Here is a 20,165-nt window from a genome sequence, read left to right as displayed (position 1 = left end):
TCCCCATCTTCACAAGCCATGATTAGGGTGACCAGGTGTCCCAGATTTGCCAGGACAGTTCCAATTTTTCACCAGCTGTCCGGGCACATTTCGAGAAATTTAGCTCATGTCCCGGTTTTTGGACTAAAAAAAACGGGGAGGTGTTTTTTAGGTTTTACAAAATGGGGATAGTTATCAGTTGTTCCAAGAAAACAATTTAATTCACAGGCAAGATACTGGGCTTAAAAATAGCCTCCTATGTATGTTCGTACTGCCTGTTTTGTAATTCTCTGATGAGGAGCGCTGTCATTCTGTGCGCTTGCTTGATGTAAAATTATAGTCCTTCTAGTTTGTGTGAAATGTCCAGTTTTTTTGCTTTAAAATTCTGGGGCCCGATTCACAGAGCTAACTTAAGACAAAATCCTAAACTTACTACCATTTTGGTATTCACAGAAGGCACTTACTTATTTCGGTATTCACAGACGTTAGGACTCCTAACTTTAGGACTACTAAATGCCTTCTGTGAATACCGAAAGTCTTGAAGTTAGGATTTTTATCAGTTTAGGAGTAGTAAAGGTAGGAGTCCTAACTTTACTACTCCTAAATTGAGAGACCTTTGTCAAGCCCAGAATGGCAAGAGGTTGGCCTGGGCGATCAAACGCCCTGTGTCCGGAAAAACAACCATTGGTCTATAAAGACTCTAATTCCCTCTCTCAGCCCTCAGTCGGAATCCCTGGGCTGGTGATGCCATTCTGGAGTTCATCCTCATCTGAATTATCTACTTGTCCATTTACTTTTTGAGGAGAATCAGTTTATTTCTCTGATGGCCACTCTTCCCTCCAAATTAGTCTCCTTTCAAAGTAAGCATACCCAAGGGACTCTACTGGTCATAATAAAGGTTTTCAAAAAAAAAAAAAAAAAAAAAGCATACCCAAGGGACATATATCAAGGTTGACAGACATATGCACATCAGGGGGACTCCGGACACTGTAATTTAAACAAGAGATACCAGGCTCTGGCTAGCATGACAAGAATAAAATATGATCTGGGTACTGCAATACATAGTGGATTGCTTGAGGAGGGGGCATCATATTAAATGTTTTTGGGTTGTCTATTTACTTACTTAAATACTACTGCGCGACCTCCTCTGATGTGTCTGTAATACGTACCTTTTGTGTCAAATTTTTGTCCTGATTTTTGACCTTCTGTCCTGAGTTTGTGTCCTGAATTTTGACCCTTTGTCCTGAATTTTTACTCTCACCATCCTGAATTTGCACCCATGCCAGTTGGTCACCCTACCCTAACCATGATGCTCTGCTGGGGGAAATGCCCTCTCTAGCTTCACATGGAAGATCGTCCCATTAAACTAAAGGCTTGTGGTTGGTACCCGTAAGGACTGCCACATCGTGTAGACTCGGGTCGAATGGGTGTTCATTACTCTAGACAGGTCAGCCATTTTAATTCTAATATGGCGTCACGATAAGGGCAGATGCGACTCAGCTGTCCACCACAGTGGCTAGGACTTCTGTAACACACATTGGGCCACTTTAAGGCAGAAGAAAATACACGGTTTGTTGTAAGGAAGCTCCCGCTGTGAAACAAGAAACTCGGGTTAGAACGGGTGGGCTGGTAAACTTAATGCTGCTTTATGGCTGTGAATTTTACAAGTTGCAATGAAATAGTCACCCATCACAGTTTATTTAAATATGAACCCGTAGCTTGAGTCCAACACCTAAAATTCGAATTTCAACATATAATAACATTTTGAATGGATTATGAATGTAACCTCTAAAGATTAATCGATTCAAATCATTGCATTAGCTTATTCTTATGGAAATATAGAAATATTTATCACCAATCGTTGCAAATCTGATGAAATATCAAAATACTGGACTCTAAAGATTCATTCTTGATGCAGAAGTATACAACATCCTTTAGGTGAATTTAAGCATCACCTATAAAACGAATGGACACAGAAGAAGGCCCGGGATTCATTTATTTCAGAAATTAATTGATTCCCCAGCAGTAATTAGTAACTCGTTTTTACATCAGTTCGTACTCTGGAGCTTTAACGAGGGGCAAACAATGACTATAACATAAAGCAACGTATTGGATATGGTGCTCCTATTTGTGTGCATATGATGTGGATTCTCACGTGCAAGATTGTTTGCATGAAAGAGGCAATTCATGCACTGATTTTTGTTTGGCAAGTGGGGTTCCATGTGTTGGATTGCAAATGGGAATTGGTGCCTCTGTAGCATGTGTTTGTGCCAGAGCTTAATTTGAGGGTGGGTGAAAGATGATGCACATATTTGGGATAGGGGAAATGTGGCACAGGGGTGTTCAGAAGCCACTTTTGGTGATTGATTTCAAAACAAACCAAAGTTTAATGCAGACACAGGTTTATTTCTACAGGCTTCAGATGCTTTCGTTAACGGGCAGGGATGTTACTCTCGACTCTTTATAAGTTTTTGCTCAAAGCAGAGCAGGTGTTTGAGATTGGTTTCACTCGGAGAAATGATCCTCTTACTCTTCACAGTGCATATGGCCTTCACGATGGTCATCTTCCAGGAGTGCATTAAGAAGGCCAGGACCAAGGCGGCTGCTCGATTTTCACCCTTGACACAGTACACCAGCACTTTGCCTGCAAGAGATTTCAAGTAGAACGCTCAGATTTGTTGTTGTTAAACAAAGACCAATTGTGCTACCTGGAAACTAGAACTTCTAACAGGTATCTGGGGAAGTTGATTACTTGTCAGGCTTCCAGTGGAGAAAGCAGAGGGGCTGGAGAGGTGAGAAGGATGAAAGAGGGAAAAGAAGAAACAAAGGGCAGTGTAGAAGAGACAAGAACAGGGGAGCGGAGAAGAGTATAAAGGAGAAACATGGAAAGAGATGTGTTCAGGTTACAGTTGTCCAAAAAAAGATTTACCCAAGTCTCTCACATAAAATGGCAAAACGCTTAAACCAATCAAATTAGAGTGATACACAGAAGGTGTTAAAGCACTGGAGGCAACCCTCTTCACATGTCATGAGTTCCAGAGCCCTTCAAAGAACCGCCCACTGTTGTTTGGAAATTCCCATGTATCCTGCTTTCTACCCAACTTTATCATTCTTAACCCTTCCATATGACCATGATTCAATCTTGTGATTGCCTTGGACCCATCCCATCTCCCAGTCAATATAATGTAGTCAAATAATTGCAAGAGGTATGTGGCATTCCGAATTTCAGAGGGTTTGTTCTCCTTGTAATTCGATTGCTCTGTGATTAAGGTATTATTTGTCTTTGGATTCTATTGTTATACTCTGAACGGTATGCACCTGTTACAACGCATTTTTTACAACGCACTAACACTACAACGCAGGCATTACAACGCATACCATTACAACGCATTGCGCTGGGGGGCGCTCTAGGATAAGAGGTAAGTTTAATTTACTATCCAACACCTTCCCTAGGGTCCACGGGGACTGGAGTTAGAATAGTAAATTATACTTACCACTATCCAGCACCCCAAAGCGCTATGCGTTGTAATGGTATGCGTTGTGAATACCGCGTTGTAATGGTATGCGGAGTAAAAGTATGCGTTGTAACGTCATACATCCCTCTGAACGGCTGCTATTGCCCCCTTCCTGCAGTAATTGTCTCATTAGATCCCACCCCCTGCATGGGTTGTATCTTTATTTGAATCTCCTTGTCAAGTCAGTAGAGATTGCACAATACGATGATTGTTGTCATTAGATTCCCTTCCAATGAAGTGGTGTTTGTAGTATTCTATCTGCTTGTTGCCAAGTAGTTGCCTCTCATTTAATCACTGGCTATTCACTGTAACATTTGTCACGCCGCATTGTTTATCATTATTGCCCATGAACCCTCAGTGATCAACTTTGGCATGAAGTCACATTGCAAGGCAGTATTGGATATTTGGATCATCTTGAATCTTCTTGTCACCTGGTTATTGTCTGTATAATTAGGATGTTATTGGAAATGTCTCTTTCTAGTGTGCTTTCCTTTGACTTTTTGCTTTTTCTCCTTTCTAGTTTTCTGCTGATCTGGATGCTAGCTGTAGGACTTTGAGTGCGTTTGACTCTGCTGTGGAGTGCCAAAGCGATGTGCTTATTATATTCATACTGGGGATTGATGTATATATGATTGGCTGATTCGAGTTAACCGTAAGTCCTTTGTCAAGGGGTATGACATATACCCAGGGCATGTTTCTTGAATGCTCCTCCGTGGGCGTTCTGCACCGGTTGTGCCATCCATGTAGGTAGCCCATTGATTGTGCTACAGGTGTGCCCTGGTGTGGCCTGTGTGCATAGGTTACTGTTACTCGAATTGGCATTTAAAAAGCTGTGTGACAAGGTTCTGTATGTCTCTTGCTATTTCGGAGTTATTCCTGGTGAGAGGTTGTGATTTTGGGAAGATGTTGGGCATGTGAATGGCACCGGGTGGTGTGTTCCGCCCAATGGGGCCTGCTTCCCGCATTGGATTAGCATGAGGGGTGTAGGGAAAGGTTATCAAGCATTATTTCCTACAGGAAAAATTGTAGCTGTACAATTTTTGGGATCGATGAGTTCTTAATAGAAAATCCTCTTCGGTAGTGCAAGAGGGTTCGACATTGCAGTGATGGAAATGTCACTTGTGAGAATGTGGTGGGCATTTCGATGCTCATGGCTCTGTGTGCCTGTTGCCCTGTCTCCTAATTCACACCTGGGTGCTAGGGGGACAGCTACATCTCTGCCGCCTGATTGAAGGCCATAAACTATGGGCTTAAGGGAAACTGCAGACCTCTGACTCTGAAGGGCTTTTCCTCGGACAGTTACGTGGGGGTGGTATTGGCACCTGCAGTCCAAGGGGCAGGGTTATGGCCTCACTAAAGATATTGATCAAACCTCCTGGGGTAGGATGGCACATAGGACAAAATTTAGAGACAGCCTGTGCATTTCAAAGGTGGCCTTTTGAACTGTTTGTTTTTTCAAATACCAATGTGGCTATAACTACTGGGGCTCTGGTCTCCGAAAGTAGAGACGCTTTGGGATTTATGCTGGTTCAAAGCTGCGACACCGACACAAGGAATCATTGGGGCAGAAGTGACTTTAATTAGACTATCCGTAGACTTGTGCAGGCCTGGAGGTTGTCGTGCTCCAGGAAGGGGACTATCACTCGGTGGATTTGGCCTGGACATTGCTGGCAAAGCCAGATCACGCTATTTTAGCAAATCTGGCTTTTCACCATAACCTCAGGTTAGGAGATAAGGAGCTGGTCTGCTCTAGACACGCCCTACCTTGCATTCATTAGCAAGGGGATCACACAAAGGATTTTAAGTATAGCACCAGGTTTGACTTTTTCTGCGCACAATAGCTTATATGCATGAAAGTTGATCCGAAGCTGGCACTTGAGCTTTGCAATGCTTTGCAATGATCTTTGTTTCTTAATGTCAGGCAAGCACAAACCTGGTGCACGTTATATTCTGATCCATGTTCAAACACGTGTTTGCGCATGAATCGCCATTACAAGTGGTGTTAGCTATATTGAACCTGGTAATTAGAAGGTAGAATATAAATTGTACCAATATTTACATTTAAAATATGGAAACGCCCCAGTTTTGAACCGGGCTTTCAGATTTTGGTGCAGTAAGCATGACAATACGACTATTATTTCCCCAAAACTTCGAAATATTTGGATTTCGACTTGTTAAGCACCAGGGTAAGACAGGTACAGAAATCGGCCCGTTCTACCAAAATAAAAGTGTCCCTCGTTAGTGAATTCAATAGCCAAAAAAGTGGGCAATGGTTGCAAATTATGGCAGTTTTGAACTTGGAAAGAAAATCTGTATAAGGGAATTGCAATGTATGGCAGGCTGCATAGATTTGAGCTTTCTGCAGGCAATGTTTGTTTTAATATCAGGAAAATCCACCATAAAATCGCCCCAGGCGACCATAAAACAGGCGCACAAACAGCTAGAAAATCGTCCAACAAACTGCCCTGTCAGAGCAGCACCATGGGGCACTGCCTGATTGCCCTGTAGGCCAGTCCAACCCTGGTAAGTTCTACAATCCGTATGTTAACAATTGGGGGATCATTTGTAAAGTGATTTAAGCAATCAGTAAGTTTAGATGATATGTCCAACAGTGGTTACCAACAGAATTAAACTGAATGCAACAAGCCAAACAACTAATCATTAATATTGACCAAGACAAGGTAGGAGAGGTGACCGCTGACTGCTCTTGCTTAATAAACTCAGCGGAGCTCCAATTGACAATAAATCAGTTCCAACTGTGAGCAAATATACACATTTAGTCATTATCTGATTCACTCATTTAGCTTATTGAAAATTATTACATTAAGCAGACTATTGCCAGTTACATTTATTTATTATTGTGTGTCACAGTGAAACTCCCTTAGCATATATGGCCCTGAGATGGTTCATGTACTGGTGACACAAGAGACTGAAACTGCTCCACTTCCCATATAATAATTCTTGGATCCCTGGATCAATCGATCCATACAAAGAACGGATTCCATATACTAAGAAAGTGGACTTTACATGCATTAATATATTTTTAGATTAGACTTTGACTGACTATAAATATACATGATTAATGTGTGTTGGGTTGTGTATACCTTATGTACCCTATAACTATGATTTTAGTTTTCAGTTGCAAACAATACAGACAATTCTTTTGAATTTTTGATTGTGTACCCCTGTTTCTCCTAGTTTTGATCAATTTATATGGTTGGTTGTTTGGGTTTTTGCCTTCAGTTTAATTCTGTGGGTAACCATTGCTAGACATATTATCTAGACTTATTGTTTGCCTAAATAACTTTACAAATTAACCCCATTCTTGCAATATACCTTACTCAATATTGATACCTGAGCTTTCGAGAGGTTATTGGGTTGGCCATCCTATTCGATGTAATCGCATGTTACTCCCCAAAAACTTTGAATATGCAATACTTATTCATCAAAATACTAGTCCACTTGTAATGAGGGCCTAAGCATAAATATAACCAGTCTAAAAAATACCCAAATTTGACTACCAAAGGTACCAGAGTTTCTCAAACATTATCCTCAGACTTTCATGGATTTCCACAGACTTTGTATTAGCAGAAAACCTTATTAACTAAGGTTGCATTATAGCTATTTTGTCCATTTTCCGAATTCTATCATTTCTACAGGTTTTGATAATAAAAGTTTCACATTTTCCTTTATCTTTTGACATATTTGCAATCGTGTTTCTGAAAAGCATTTTCCATCAGCATCTTTGGAGGAATCGAGCCTATTGCGTTTATGTCAGAATACCTGATTGGTCAACCAATTGGATCTTCAAGCTGCTGACTCGACTCGCAAACATCTGAATGTGGGCATTGAGAGGGCTAAGAGAAACAGTGTTACAGCTTTAGCCACTTGCCCAAATTTGCACTGCCATCAGGATTCTCACAGATGAGATGATGGGAATAAAGTTTCCCAGTGCCGCCTCCAAGAACTATGGCGCTTCCTCTAAATGTATTGGGACATTTTCATAATATGAAAGGTTGACTGACAGCACAATACAACCTATTTGTTTCATGGAGAGCCTATCAAGATAGGCTGCAATTAACTGGAGAAGGCATTGGAAGCCCATGGTTAAAAACATGATTTGTCAGGAAAATGACAAAAGATAAAGCAATAAAATATCTTACAACAAAACTATCGTGGCTAGAATACAAATATCAAAAGATTGTGAAAAGTACCTATATAGCTAAGTATAAATGTACTTTTCTTGAATCCATACATATACTTGGACAACATGTATTCCCTACATATATCGTCATATGTAGATTTAAGAATTTGGGAGTTGTAACTCTATACTCACTTATATACCCCTTATTTCTGATATTTGAATACTGTCAGCCCTATCCATCCTGGGACCCTCATTCCGAGTGCCCGTAAATTGTGATGGGTCAGGGTAAAAACATGCAGGAGTTCATTTGGACACAAAGATTCCCTTATGCTATTCCTCAAAATCTTGTTATCCTTGTTACTGCCCAAGTAATGGCAATTTCGGGGTGGGAAAGTAACAGGAATTTTAACTGGCCACTGATAATGAGAGCTTGAGTGGGTCAGGATTATTTTCAAATGGGGTGTGGCTTTTAGAGTTCTTTGTTTAATTTAAAGTTTCAATTAGAAAGGTGTTTGCAAGTTGATGCTTCATTCTTATGCCAGTTAAATCATTACTGACCTTTGTGATATGGTACCTTACTAATTTGACAAAATCGTTCAATTACAGTAAAAATTATCATATCCAGCACCATGAGCCCGATTCACAGAACTAACTTAAGACAAAATCCTGAACTTACTACTTTTGGTATTCACAGAAGGCATTTAGTAGTAGTAAAGTAAGGATTGTGTCTTAAGTCTGTCATAAGTTTGTCTTAAGTTTGTCTTAAGTTTGTCTTAAGTCTGTCTTAAGTCTGTCTTAAGTCTGTCTTAAGTTTGTCTAAAGTTTGTCCTAAGTTTGTCTTAAGTCTGTCCTAAGTTTGTCCTACAACTTTTGGTATTCACAGAAGGCATTTAGTAGTAATAAAGTTAGGATTTTGTCTTAAGTTTGACTTAAGACAAATTTAAGACAGACTTAAGACAAAATCCTAACTTTACTACTACTAAAGGCCTTCTGTGAATACCAAAAGTAGTAAAATTTTGATTTTGTCTTAAGTTAGTTCTGTGAATCGGGCCCCATGTCTTTATCATGTCGTGACTGGAAGCCACTGTTGATAGGAGTGCAAGAAAAAAAGATACATAATATCTCCTAACTAACCTTTTACTTTAGCTTGGAACAAGCCAAGGCTGACCAACAGCTCTCTTGGGCTCTTCCCCTGATAGATTAATTACAGTGCTGCAAATTTTATCTTAACAAGTGCTTGGAGATTCAGAAAATATACACGAGAGAGAAAATGGTCTGAAGATGGATGCATATAAAAATTGCAAAAGTGTATTAACCAAATTCCAGGAAAGTCTTGATGGTCAAAATATGAGCAAACGGAGTAAAAATCAAGTTAACCACCAAATTGAATTGAGAGTAAAGGTCCTAAAATAATAGGTTAAATTTTGCCATTGTTGACGTCAGTGTTAGAACGGGATCATATTTACTGCAGGATTCACTTGTGGTGATAAAACGGATGTCTGCGATCGATCATAGACTCCATTTAAAGTTAAACAATCAACACAGGCCTTAATGGCAAACTCAATTGGGCATGCAGGGAATGGAGGCAAATGAAAGCTGAGAAATACCATGAAATGAGGAAAGAGAATGTTTCTCCTATCATAACCAATTGATCACAATTGTCTCTTTCATTTTTCTAAAGCTCCTTTCAATGGAGGTTGGGACCCTGTGAGAGGGAGCAACACTTTCGGCGTCCTGCCCAGTGACTAATCTCCCCTAGCCCACACTTGATATAGGGTATTCTTTAGACATTCACGGGGGCGTTTGACATAGAAAATGTATCACTTGTATCCCCGCAACCGAAGGAAATCTGTGTGTCATGAGCATACCTAGTGATCCAGTGATCATCTCACTCATTGGAATCCCTCGTACAAAATCCACTGCCTTTATGATTGTCTTACCATATTTAGCAGGATTTCCCCCTAATAATGGATTATTCTGTATGCAGTGACCATCTCTGTAACTGACCCTCTATGGTGCTAATTATATTTAACATACACTTCATTGGTCATATAAATGTCATCTCTCCAAATGGTTTGTCTTCTCATACAGTGTCCATCTCTAGGACTGAATCTACTTGATCAGGGTTTAACAATGTAGTTTGACTCAATTTCTCAAGCAGTGATCTGATCATCTCTATGGATATGTCACCCTGCCATTCTGTGACTGTCATTTTTTGTGTTGCTATATCACTGGCTCCCCTTGTCATCCATTGTTATGTTATGTTACGTTACTGAATAACTTGTGATGCAGAAAGTCTCTTTTCATTTGTTGTGAACCTACTTTATTTTCACTGAACTATATTGTGATGCACCGATTGTATTTTTATGCGATCCCGTTCTCATTGAGGGATCTTCTCGATTATTGAATCTGTTCCAGATAAAGGGTTTGAGCATCCAAATTCTTTGTCACTGAATGATATGCCTTCACATGATCCTCTTGGCAGGTATTGATCATTCCTATCTTTATAACAGATTGCAGTACTTATCGTGCATCTGTTATGCAATGTCTTTTTTATAGATCCCCTTCTACTGCGCATATCTTTGCTCTCAATGAAGCTCATTGATATTCCTCCAGGTGTTCTATCATTGAATCTGCTTGTAATGTAGTAATCGCCTTCATCACTGGATCGCCTTGTCATTCAATGACCGTGTCTGTCACTGGCATCTCTCACACAAGATCATCTTTATTATTAGATAAGTTTGTCATACCACAATGTTCTCCATAACCGGGTCACCTTCCCACGTAGGGACAGTCTATCTGTGGATGGCATTGCCATTTACCTGGATTTTAATTTCCCAGTTGTTTGAGCTGGAATGATGTTTCTTGCTTGTTTTTATTATACCTGTCAGATCTATAGAGATCCCAGTGACAGGTCATATTGGAAAATTATGTAGCACTCAGTTTAAAGATCTCCTTTTCTATGAGAACCCTCTTTGCGATCACAATCTGGCATTCACACAGGCTCCAGCTTGGTAATTTGAAAATGACATTTGCCACGGGTTTGATAACCATGAAAGTTACCTCATAATAGTTCTGTACTTGTTGCCAACGTTACAAAGTCATGGATGGAAATATTTTAATTAATCTCAGCCACAGTTGATTGTTCTGCCCGCATCCCACTCCTTTGTTATTTTGCACACCATGCCATCAACATTTTGGACCCAGCCATATACAAATCAGTCTTGATCCCACTTCAATGGGAATAGTACCCCCTAACTGCCAAGCCAGTTCCTCACTGAACCAGAACATTAGCAATCCATGACCACTTTACCCTAGTTAGGGCTCATCAGCTAGGAATAGCATGGTTCCATTGACACAGTTGTGCATGGGACCCACATCTGGGCATTCCCGTACCACTTAGCACGACACACTAAAGTGTACAAAAAGTGGATGGAATGCTTGAATTAATCTTAGCCACCGCTAATTACTCGGACCGCATCCCAGTCCATCATTATTTTGCTCACTATGTCACGCACACTTGGACCCAGCCATATGCAAATCAATTTAAACCCTGCTCCAATCGGAACAGTCCAGCCCACTGTTCCAGGCCAGGTCGTCCCTAACCTGGGACACAAGCAACCCAGGACTAGTTGTGCCCTAGTTAGGGCTCATCTATCATGTAAAGCCTGGTTTCAGTGGCACAGTGTACACGGAACCCACTTCTGGGCATACCAGTCCCACTTAGGGCAGCATATTTATTTTACACATCAAGCCACCTCACTTTAGACCCAGCCATGCGCAAATCAGTCTTCATCAAGGTCCATGGGGGAGCAGCCCAACCTGAACTGGTTCATGGAGGATCAAGCCTACCAGTTAGGAATCCTCTCCCCCCCCCCCCCCCCCCCCCAAAAGGCCTGGTGGGGGACCAGAGGGATCAACTCTGGGACCAAAAAGTCTTCTTTAATTTTTTTTTAATATACAGCAAATTTGTGCTTCAAAGAAATTGGGGCAGGTCAAGACCTGGGGGTCATCAATTTGATATATTTTGGGGGATGGAATGTCTGAACCGCCCACCTGCCGAGCTGTTGTCAGGCACTGGTGACCTAATCACACAGGCTACATTTGCTCTGGCTAGCGGTTCAGGGTATCCCTGCTCTGCCCCCTTATATTGTTAGGTTGAGGACTCTGTCGCACTCCGTAAGCAGTGGGCGGAGCTCTGAGATTTTATGTTTCTTAGTGTAGGGGGCTTGAACCCGCCCCTCTTCGCCATTGGCTGGCCTCGTAAATGCTGGCCAGCCATTGGAGGAGAGGGGCGTCACTCCATTTAAGCCCCGTCTTTTTCAGATTCGGGGGCGTGTTTTTTAGGTTCTTTCTATCTGTGACGTCATCCATCACTCAAACCTAAAAACACGCCCCCCAGTCTGAAAAGGACGGGGCTTAGCTTAAAAAAATGGCGAGCGCTTGTTTACCCTGTGCTTTTCAATTCGCTGTCTCCTCCTCCTGTGTGTAGTCATATTTCTGGCCCTCCTTCGATCCCTGCTCTTTCAGTTAGCTGCTCTCTTCCCTCTGGCCCCTCCTCATTTCCTTGTTTGTCAGTCGCTCTGCCTCATGCTGCAGTTTTAGTCGTTGCTGTGCTTCAGCCCAGCTCATTCGGCTACTCTCCTCCTCCCTTGCCCTCTCTCCTGCTCAATCAGGATTTGTTTAGTGGGGTTAGCTGTTGTGACAGCTTATAAATAGTAACTATCCTCGTTGCCATGTTACGCAGCAGACACTGGTTTCCAGAGAGCTTTTTTTTCCCTGTTTGTTTTCTGTCATCCCATCACGTGCTCCAACCTGTCCTGCCCGTGGAGGGAGGCATCCCTGCGGCTGGCTTGGTACACTTTGGGCCCGGCCAAGAGCGAGCAGACTGTCCATCCGTGGCAGTGAGTGTTTTTGAACCCGGCGGCTTCAGTTGAAGGAACTGTCACCTGGTTCCAGAATCCGAGAAGCCGGGACCGGCCATGGCTTAGTTTGGTTGCCTGTCTGTCTCTGCCAAGCGAGTGCCAGGCCTAAAGGCAGCGCGGGGACCTTGTCCACGCCAGGACCAACGTACTTTGGCGTTTGTAGATAGCCTGTGGTGGTTCGTCGCAGGGATGAGCACTTTCCTTCCTGCCTGATTTGCCGCAAATGGGCACATACTCCTAGAAGCGGAGTCTTACCCAGGCTCTCGGGGGTCCGATAAGATCCTCGTCCCCCCCGTGGATAGATGCATGCTGCAGACCTTGGACCGGTTCCTGTTGTGTGGAGTTGAAGATGGAGGAACTACCGGCAGACGTTGGGGCATCGTTCGGACCGCACTGTCTCTGATAATTGGACAGGGAGGAAGATCGACGATTGGACAGAGTTTGGAGGTCTCGCTTATGTACTCAGGGCAAAGCCGACCATTTGTTTGACTAAAACATGTTGTATCGCAAACATTTGTGAGATAGTTCCTTGTTGAAGAGGCGTGGGGGGAGGACTTCCACATTTCCGAAAGGGAAAGGAACGTACGAGCTGAAGACTGCAAGGACAAGTGTGCACTCTAGCACAGCATAGATGGTAAGGAGGAGGGTGGGCACTATAGCGCATCCATTGTGTGCCAAGGGGTAGGCTCCAATATGCCCACTGCTTCTAAAACCACTGTCTCCTAGCCATAGTTTTGATAAGTAGGAACTAACCTGCCCCGCTTGCCTAGCGCAACCTGATAAAAACGTTGTTCGCTTTTAAGGGATTTGAACACTTTCTTACGCCCATACAAGTTTTCTGGCATTTAGCTAGGACTGGCTGCCTGGGTGGGAGACGTATGCTTAGCTCTCAGGTATCCAGGTACCTTGATATTCCTGTAGTGTACAGGGTTGTTTGCTCGGCTCGAAAGGGTGGCTTACCACAGTATGTCTCTTACTCTGTTTTTTGTAAATATGGTGCAGCCTTGCGTTTCAGAAGTGGCGGAGAGAGGTGTTGAGCCAGGAAGGCTACCGCCTCTCTCCGCCACTTCCTTGTACATATCCCCCTTAGTGTGCATGGACCACTTCTCCCTGTGCCACCAGCTCCGCCCCACCCTAATCCAGCCCTGCAGCAACAAAAAATATTATAATAACCTTGTTATGATAATTTTATTTTTCCCTATTACACTGATCTGAGAGCAGTGGGGCGACGCTCCTCTGCCTTAGAGGAGCAGCCGCCCCTGCAAATTGGGGTAGTTTTGAACTTGTGAATACATGCTGTTCAAGTGATTTGCAAGTCGTGGAAGACTGCAGGGATCTGAGCTTGCAGCAGGAAATGACTATTTTAAAATAAGGTAATTCGACAGTAACACCATAAAACACGTCAACAAACAGCCAAAAAAAACGGCCTATGCACTGACCTGTCAAACCAGCTCATCCTGCACTGCCTGATTGCCCTGTAGGCCAGTCCCATTCTGGCGGCCAGATTTACTAGTATTTTAAGCAGCACAGTGCAGCAGCTGCAAATGCTGAACTGTGCTGCATGAGAAGGAAAGAGCAGGAGAGCGCCATATTTACAAAAATATGCCACTCTCCTCCCCTTTCCCTAGCACCAGCTCTGAAATCAGCTGGCCTGCGCCACGGAGACACCTTTGCGCCATAGTGCATGGGTGTGTCTGAGAGTCAAGCATAGGTTTTGAACTGGAAGGATACCCTTACAGTAAAAAATACTATGCGTAAACTAATTTTAAACATTTTCCCACTTTGTATGTGTGTTGTACAGTGCAGCACACATGCGAAGTCGGAAAATAAAGGAGAAAAAAAGCATTTCTCCTTCGTAGCGCCTGGTTCATGTGTGCTATTTTCTGACGCTAAACCCTGTTTTCTTTTTATTAGCAAGTTTGGTTTAGTGTTAGACAAGTTGGATTCACAACCACCCAGGGTACACCCTCTTGGCGCTAAGTTTTGCAAAGCAGCGCATAGCACTGCTTGGCATTACTTTCACGTTATTTCCAGCGCTAAACAATTTAGCGCCGGATAGTACATTGGAAAAGATTTTGTGTCAATTGGCCCAAACATGGCGTAAAATCTTAGGAACTCTGCCCCTGGGTGTGTTATGTGTCAGACTACTTCCTTATCGGAATAAAAAGTAAAATGCTACCCTGTTCTGCTGTAGCTAGACCTTCAAATGACTTGAAACATGGAGCTCGGTGTTCCTTCTCCACTGCGGCGCAAACTATTGCCCAAAGTTGAAAAGGATTTGGGAAATTCAATCAAATCTGACAGTTTTATTTGAAGACGATTTCCAGAAATGTGATTCAACAGTCAGTGAACACCATTTGCATGAATATTCTCTGTGTATCTACTTGTCATTCAGTAGTCCCCTCCATAGCAGAATGGCATGATTGGATGTTTTGGTCATGGTGTGATTTCACTATCATTTTAATTTCTCGCCCTGCTATGAAACTTGCAATAAAATAATCTCCCTTGAGCCCATTGATTGTCTTTGGATCCTACTATGCCATTCAGCGAGATAGTGTATCCTTGGATCTGCTTGTCTTGCAGTGATCGCCTCTATTGTTGAAGCATGTCGTCAGGGAAATATCGTCTCTACAATTTAACCTAACTATCGCGAAATCAGCATTTCTATTTTTCAATCGGTTGTGATGTTGTGATACCCTCCATCGTTGTATCACTAAGTCATGTCAATTTCCTTTATTGCTGGTTGCATTTGTCACTCTTCTATCATTTGCCATTCTGCTCAACAGTCTTGTCACATTCATCTTTTCATTTTTGGAATATACATTTTATGAAGTACAAACAATGTTTTCAGTTGTCATTGTATCACTTAATACTGTCAAATTCTTATTATGCTGATTGCATTTGTCACTCTTCTATCATTTCCCCTTCTGCCCAACAGTCTTTGCATATTCATCTTCCTATTTTTGGAATAAGCACTTTATGAAGTACACATTTTTTTCAATTACTATTCTGCAGATTCCAGCCTGTTCTAGTCTGAGTTTAATTTATTCTTTAGGGAATTTAAATCTACTACAGTTCTATGAACGTGTGTGTCATCAGCTTGGCCTAAAACCGTTGTTGTAACCCATGGAGTCTGTTAGAGCATGTAGAGTTTTATGGCAACCCTTATTCTGACCCAGTAATTTCCCCTCACCCTAGAATGTCTCTTTTCAACGTGCACTGTGTAAAGTATCTGTTCCTCAAGTGAGAATGTTTTTTGTGTGAAGACCCAAAATATAAAAACGGGACCTGGTATACCCTACCCTTGTAATGTAAATAAAATGTCAATGTCATAAAGAGCCTTTTATGGTCTATTAATTTTGCATGACTCCAAGTCCACTTACCTTTGGGTGTGAGTAGCCCCTCCTCGATAAAACGAGCCGCTGGACAGAAGAACGGACTGATGTCAAAGTCGGGCTCATCAAGTGCTTTCACTCCATAATACTGAATGTTCAGACACTTGTAGAAGTCCTCGTCCGTGTTAATTTCTCCTGTTCCGTGAGCTGCATTCACAACATGTGTGAAGCCCATTATCTGGAGCTTTCCTCGGTCAACTGCAGCCGCTCTGTTGGAAGAAACCATTAACCCAGTCAGAAGGCTATTGATGTCCCTTATTAAGACTAACCTTAAAGCCTACAATAATAACTGGAGTTGAAGTACCCCTACCATGTCGAAGACATCAACATACATCAAAATAAAGTGGAGAAAGAAAGAACAAGAAAAATGTTGAGGAGCACAGCAAGAGGTGTACCCAGCAGAATGCAGTTGCTTTTTTGTTATAAACCCCACTGGCAAGGCCTCCCTCCATTATTGGGTGTACTTCCCGAGGCTACACACGGAATATTGCTTTGGGTCCAGGTCTTGATTCCTCATCTGTGGCATCATGACACTTTTTGGAGGCTACTTCTGGGGTATTGTTTATTTTTCTAAGGCATTCTGCATCTAAAATATTGCATGGATGCCACATCCGGAGTTTTCTATTAATTTGTGGAGGCGACATTAAGTTTTGCGTGGCTTGTTCTGGAAGTTTCATCTGCCATACTGTCCAATTTAGTAAGCAACATTTTGCCAGTTCTAGAGGCCATATCTAAAATAGTGTGTTGTTCACTAAAAACGTAATCTCTGGGATTCAGTCCCATTCTTGAGACATCACCTGTAGTGAGGGTCCCAATTTGGAATGCCTCCCTTGGAACACTGCGTGCAGGTCTGGAGTGCCTCTTCTTAAGTATTGTATCCAGCTCTAAAGAGCTTACCTACAGTATTGTGCCGTGGTCTTCAGACCACATCTGGAATACTTTTTCAGGGTATGGATGCCTCATCTAGAGTGTTGTCTCCGGAGTGGAAGTCACAAGTATAGTTTTGTTCTAGATTGTTTAGCTATAGGGCCTACACATGGAGAGTTAGGTAAAAAGTGGCGGCCTTCACTTGAGCATCACTTGAGCATTTGTGGACTCCGGTGTGGAGTTCTTTAGACCATGATTGCAAAAGTCCCGAGGTATACTTCCAAAAATAGTGCATGACCTTGGTTGTATGAGAGACGTGTGATGTAAAAGTGTGCACACAGGACGCACTGGACACAATGAAAACCATCTCATATCCCAAAGGAATTAGGTAGAGCACAGGAAGCTGCATGAAGGTCACAATATGTGTATAGGGAGTTTAAGAGGACCATTGAAAAGCTTTGCTTTACAGGTAATATAGAAAATGCATGGGATAGCCTCTAATTTGAAGTGGTAAAAAAAAATCGTAAATTAATTATAGAGGGCCGGGGAAATGCACATGGGAGATACAGAAAGTGAGTGGAAGCCTGGGGACCATGTGAATAGACTTGTTAAAGATAGTGCACAAAAGGGCAAATATGATATTCCTGACTCTCCTTTTCTATTTTAAGTGATATATTTCTATGCTGTGAAAGTGTAATCATTTTCCAACGGCCTTTAATCATGGCTGCTTTGGTGTGAGAATTCCCTGAGCTACCAGTGCTCTCTATATTGACGGTGCTAGGGCTCATATTTGCTACATTTAGTATCACTACTGTAATGATACTTAGGGGCTTATTTACAAGCCCCTTGCGCCACTTTTGCGTCACTTTTTCCATGTTAAAAGTGACACAAAAGTGGCGCAAGGGGCTTGTAAATCTGCCCTTAGTGCCTAGTAACCATCCATTGTGACAACAAGTAGGCAGAGGGAGAGCAATTATTCAACATGTAATCTACTGATTGTTCAGAATTATTTTACTTCCATCTGAAGAAAACCAGTGCATTAGGGAAATTGTGAAGGTGTGTTGCTCGTTTTCAAAGTGCACACTAGACAATGTCTACAATTTGTTAAATGTATCTGCGCTTGTACTTACTTATCTCCCAGGTAGACGTTCGGCCAGACTTCGTCTTCTGTATGGCTACAGGTTTCGCAAGTCTCAAGCAACTGCAGGAGTTCCTCCACTGATGGTGGCTCATATTTTTCCTTGGATCTTTCTTTGCTCTTATGGGCAGTTGTACATGTGTCTTTGGTCTTGGCACATGGATCTCGGTCCTTACGGCCAGTCGGGCAAGCATCCTTATGGCCAGTAGAACAGGAGTCCCTGGCCTTATGTTCACTACCAGCACATGGGTCTCGGTTCCCATGGCCAGTAGGACATTGGTCTCTGATCTTATGTTCACTACCAGCACATGGGTCTCGGTTCCCATGGCCAGTAGGACATTGGTCTCTGATCTTATGTTCACTACCTGCACATGGGTCCCGATTCCCATGGCCAGTAGGACATAGGTCTCTGACCTTATGTTCACTACCACCACATGGGTCTCGGTTCCCATGGCCTGTAGGACATTGATCTCGGACCTTATGTTCACTACCAGCACATGGGTCTCGGTTCCCATGGCCTGTAGGACATTGATCTCGGACCTTATGTTCATTACCAGCACATGGGTCTCGGTTCCCATGGCCTGTAGGACATTGATCTCGGACCTTATGTTCACTACCAGCACATGGGTCTCGGTTTCCATGGCCTGTAGGACATTGATCTCGGACCTTATGTTCACTACCAGCACATGAGTCCCTGTTCCTATGGCCAGTTGAACATGTATCTTTGGCCTTATGTTCACTACCAGCACATGGGTCTCTGGTCTTAGGACAAGTGAAACTTCTTTCTTTGCTCTTGCCGTTACTAGCACACGGATCTCTGTTCTTTGGACCAACTGCACATGAATCTCTCCGGTGCTCGGTTGCACATGTGTTTTTGCTCTTATGGTTACTGTCACATGGGTCTCTGCTCTGAGAGCGACTTGGACTTTGTTTGTTTGAATGATCATTTGCACATGGGTCTTTGTTCTTATGGACAGTAGCACACGGGTCTCTGTTTTTATGCTCTTTTGCGCATGGGTCTTTATGCTTCTGCTCAGTCGCACATGGATCTCTGCACTTATTCTCCCTTGCACATACGTCATGGTTCTTATGAACAGAAGGATTTCTGTCATTGCCTTCATATATGTTAGTAGAAGAATATGGTGCTGGACACCTATCATTGCTCTGGCAGACGTCTTTGCTCTTTTTGGGTGCTTGACATACGTCTTTGCTCCTTTGTGGGACCTGACATGTGTCTCTGGTACTTTGGGGGACCTGGCACGAGTCTCGGTTCCTTTGGGGGGCCTGGCACGTGTCTCTTTTGTTCTGGGGTGCCTCACATGACCCATTACCTCTTTGCCTGTCCTGTGGGGTGGCAACTTGGCGCCTACTCTCTTTAGCGTATGTGTTTTCCTCGTCTGAATTCATGTTGATCTGAAAAATAAATAAATGTTGCTATTGAAGGCGGTGAATAATTATGCATTCCCCTGATAGCTTCTCAAGTTAGAGAGATCAATAAAACGCACAGAGCTATGCAATACTTTACCCAAGGCAATGAACTGCGTTAGTGTGGCAATGGGTGTGTGAACCTGTTGACCTTAAATGTTAGGTTCCAATGGGTCCAACCCACTCAGTATGTGGGAGCTGGATTGATTTTAGAAGGGTAATAGGGCATTGAGGGAGTAGTGACCTATAAAAACCACCAGGCTCTGCGAATCCATGGCTGCAGTGGACTTACTTTCTCAACATAATGAGTGGGGATCAATCACCAGGTTATATTAGTATCCCAAATTGGACATCTTGCAGCAGGAAGGGTGGCGGCTTCCTTAAAATCCCCAGGTCATAGTGGAAATAAGAGAAAACTTTTAGAATTCTTAACATAAGTTCAGGTAATATGGCAACATTTCTTGGACGGACCCCCTAAACTGAAGGTTTACAGATGCTCCTTTTTTCAGAGCTACACAGCTAGGGGGAGAGGGTGATAATTCCCATAGAAATTGCACAGTCAGAATTCCTTGTAACATTGGACCACCTGGTCCCCGGGAACAAGGTAAGCTAAGAAGATGGCTGCAGTCACTCTTCAAGTTGCAGAATCCATCAGAGGTAAGAAAGTTGGAAAATGGTCATTTGTGTACAAGTCTTGGCAGACAGCTAATCCTGTCCCTAAAGTTATTATGGAATCTGGGGGTGGGAGGTTGAACCTGTATCATTGTCTTGCAAGAA

General features: G+C 42.7%; 1 protein-coding gene across 1 annotated transcript; it reads right to left on the bottom strand.

Annotated features, from left to right (window-relative positions):
• Positions 1-2,381: 2,381 nt before the first annotated feature.
• On the bottom strand, positions 2,382-19,370 carry LOC147711006 (uncharacterized). The gene is made up of 4 exons (XM_086920093.1): positions 19,218-19,370; positions 17,956-19,187; positions 15,947-16,167; positions 2,382-2,623 (listed from the first exon to the last, which is right to left on the bottom strand). Exons 1-4 carry the CDS (start codon positions 19,368-19,370, stop codon positions 2,427-2,429), a joined length of 1,803 nt encoding a protein of 600 aa, XP_086776219.1. The 3' UTR covers positions 2,382-2,426.
• Positions 19,371-20,165: the final 795 nt, after the last annotated feature.

This window comes from Lissotriton vulgaris, chromosome 5 (genome assembly GCF_964263255.1).
Source record: "Lissotriton vulgaris chromosome 5, aLisVul1.2, whole genome shotgun sequence".
NCBI lineage: Eukaryota > Metazoa > Chordata > Amphibia > Caudata > Salamandridae > Lissotriton > Lissotriton vulgaris.
The sequence above is the reverse complement of the archived record's forward strand: the minus strand, read 5'-3'. Positions and strand labels throughout refer to the sequence as shown.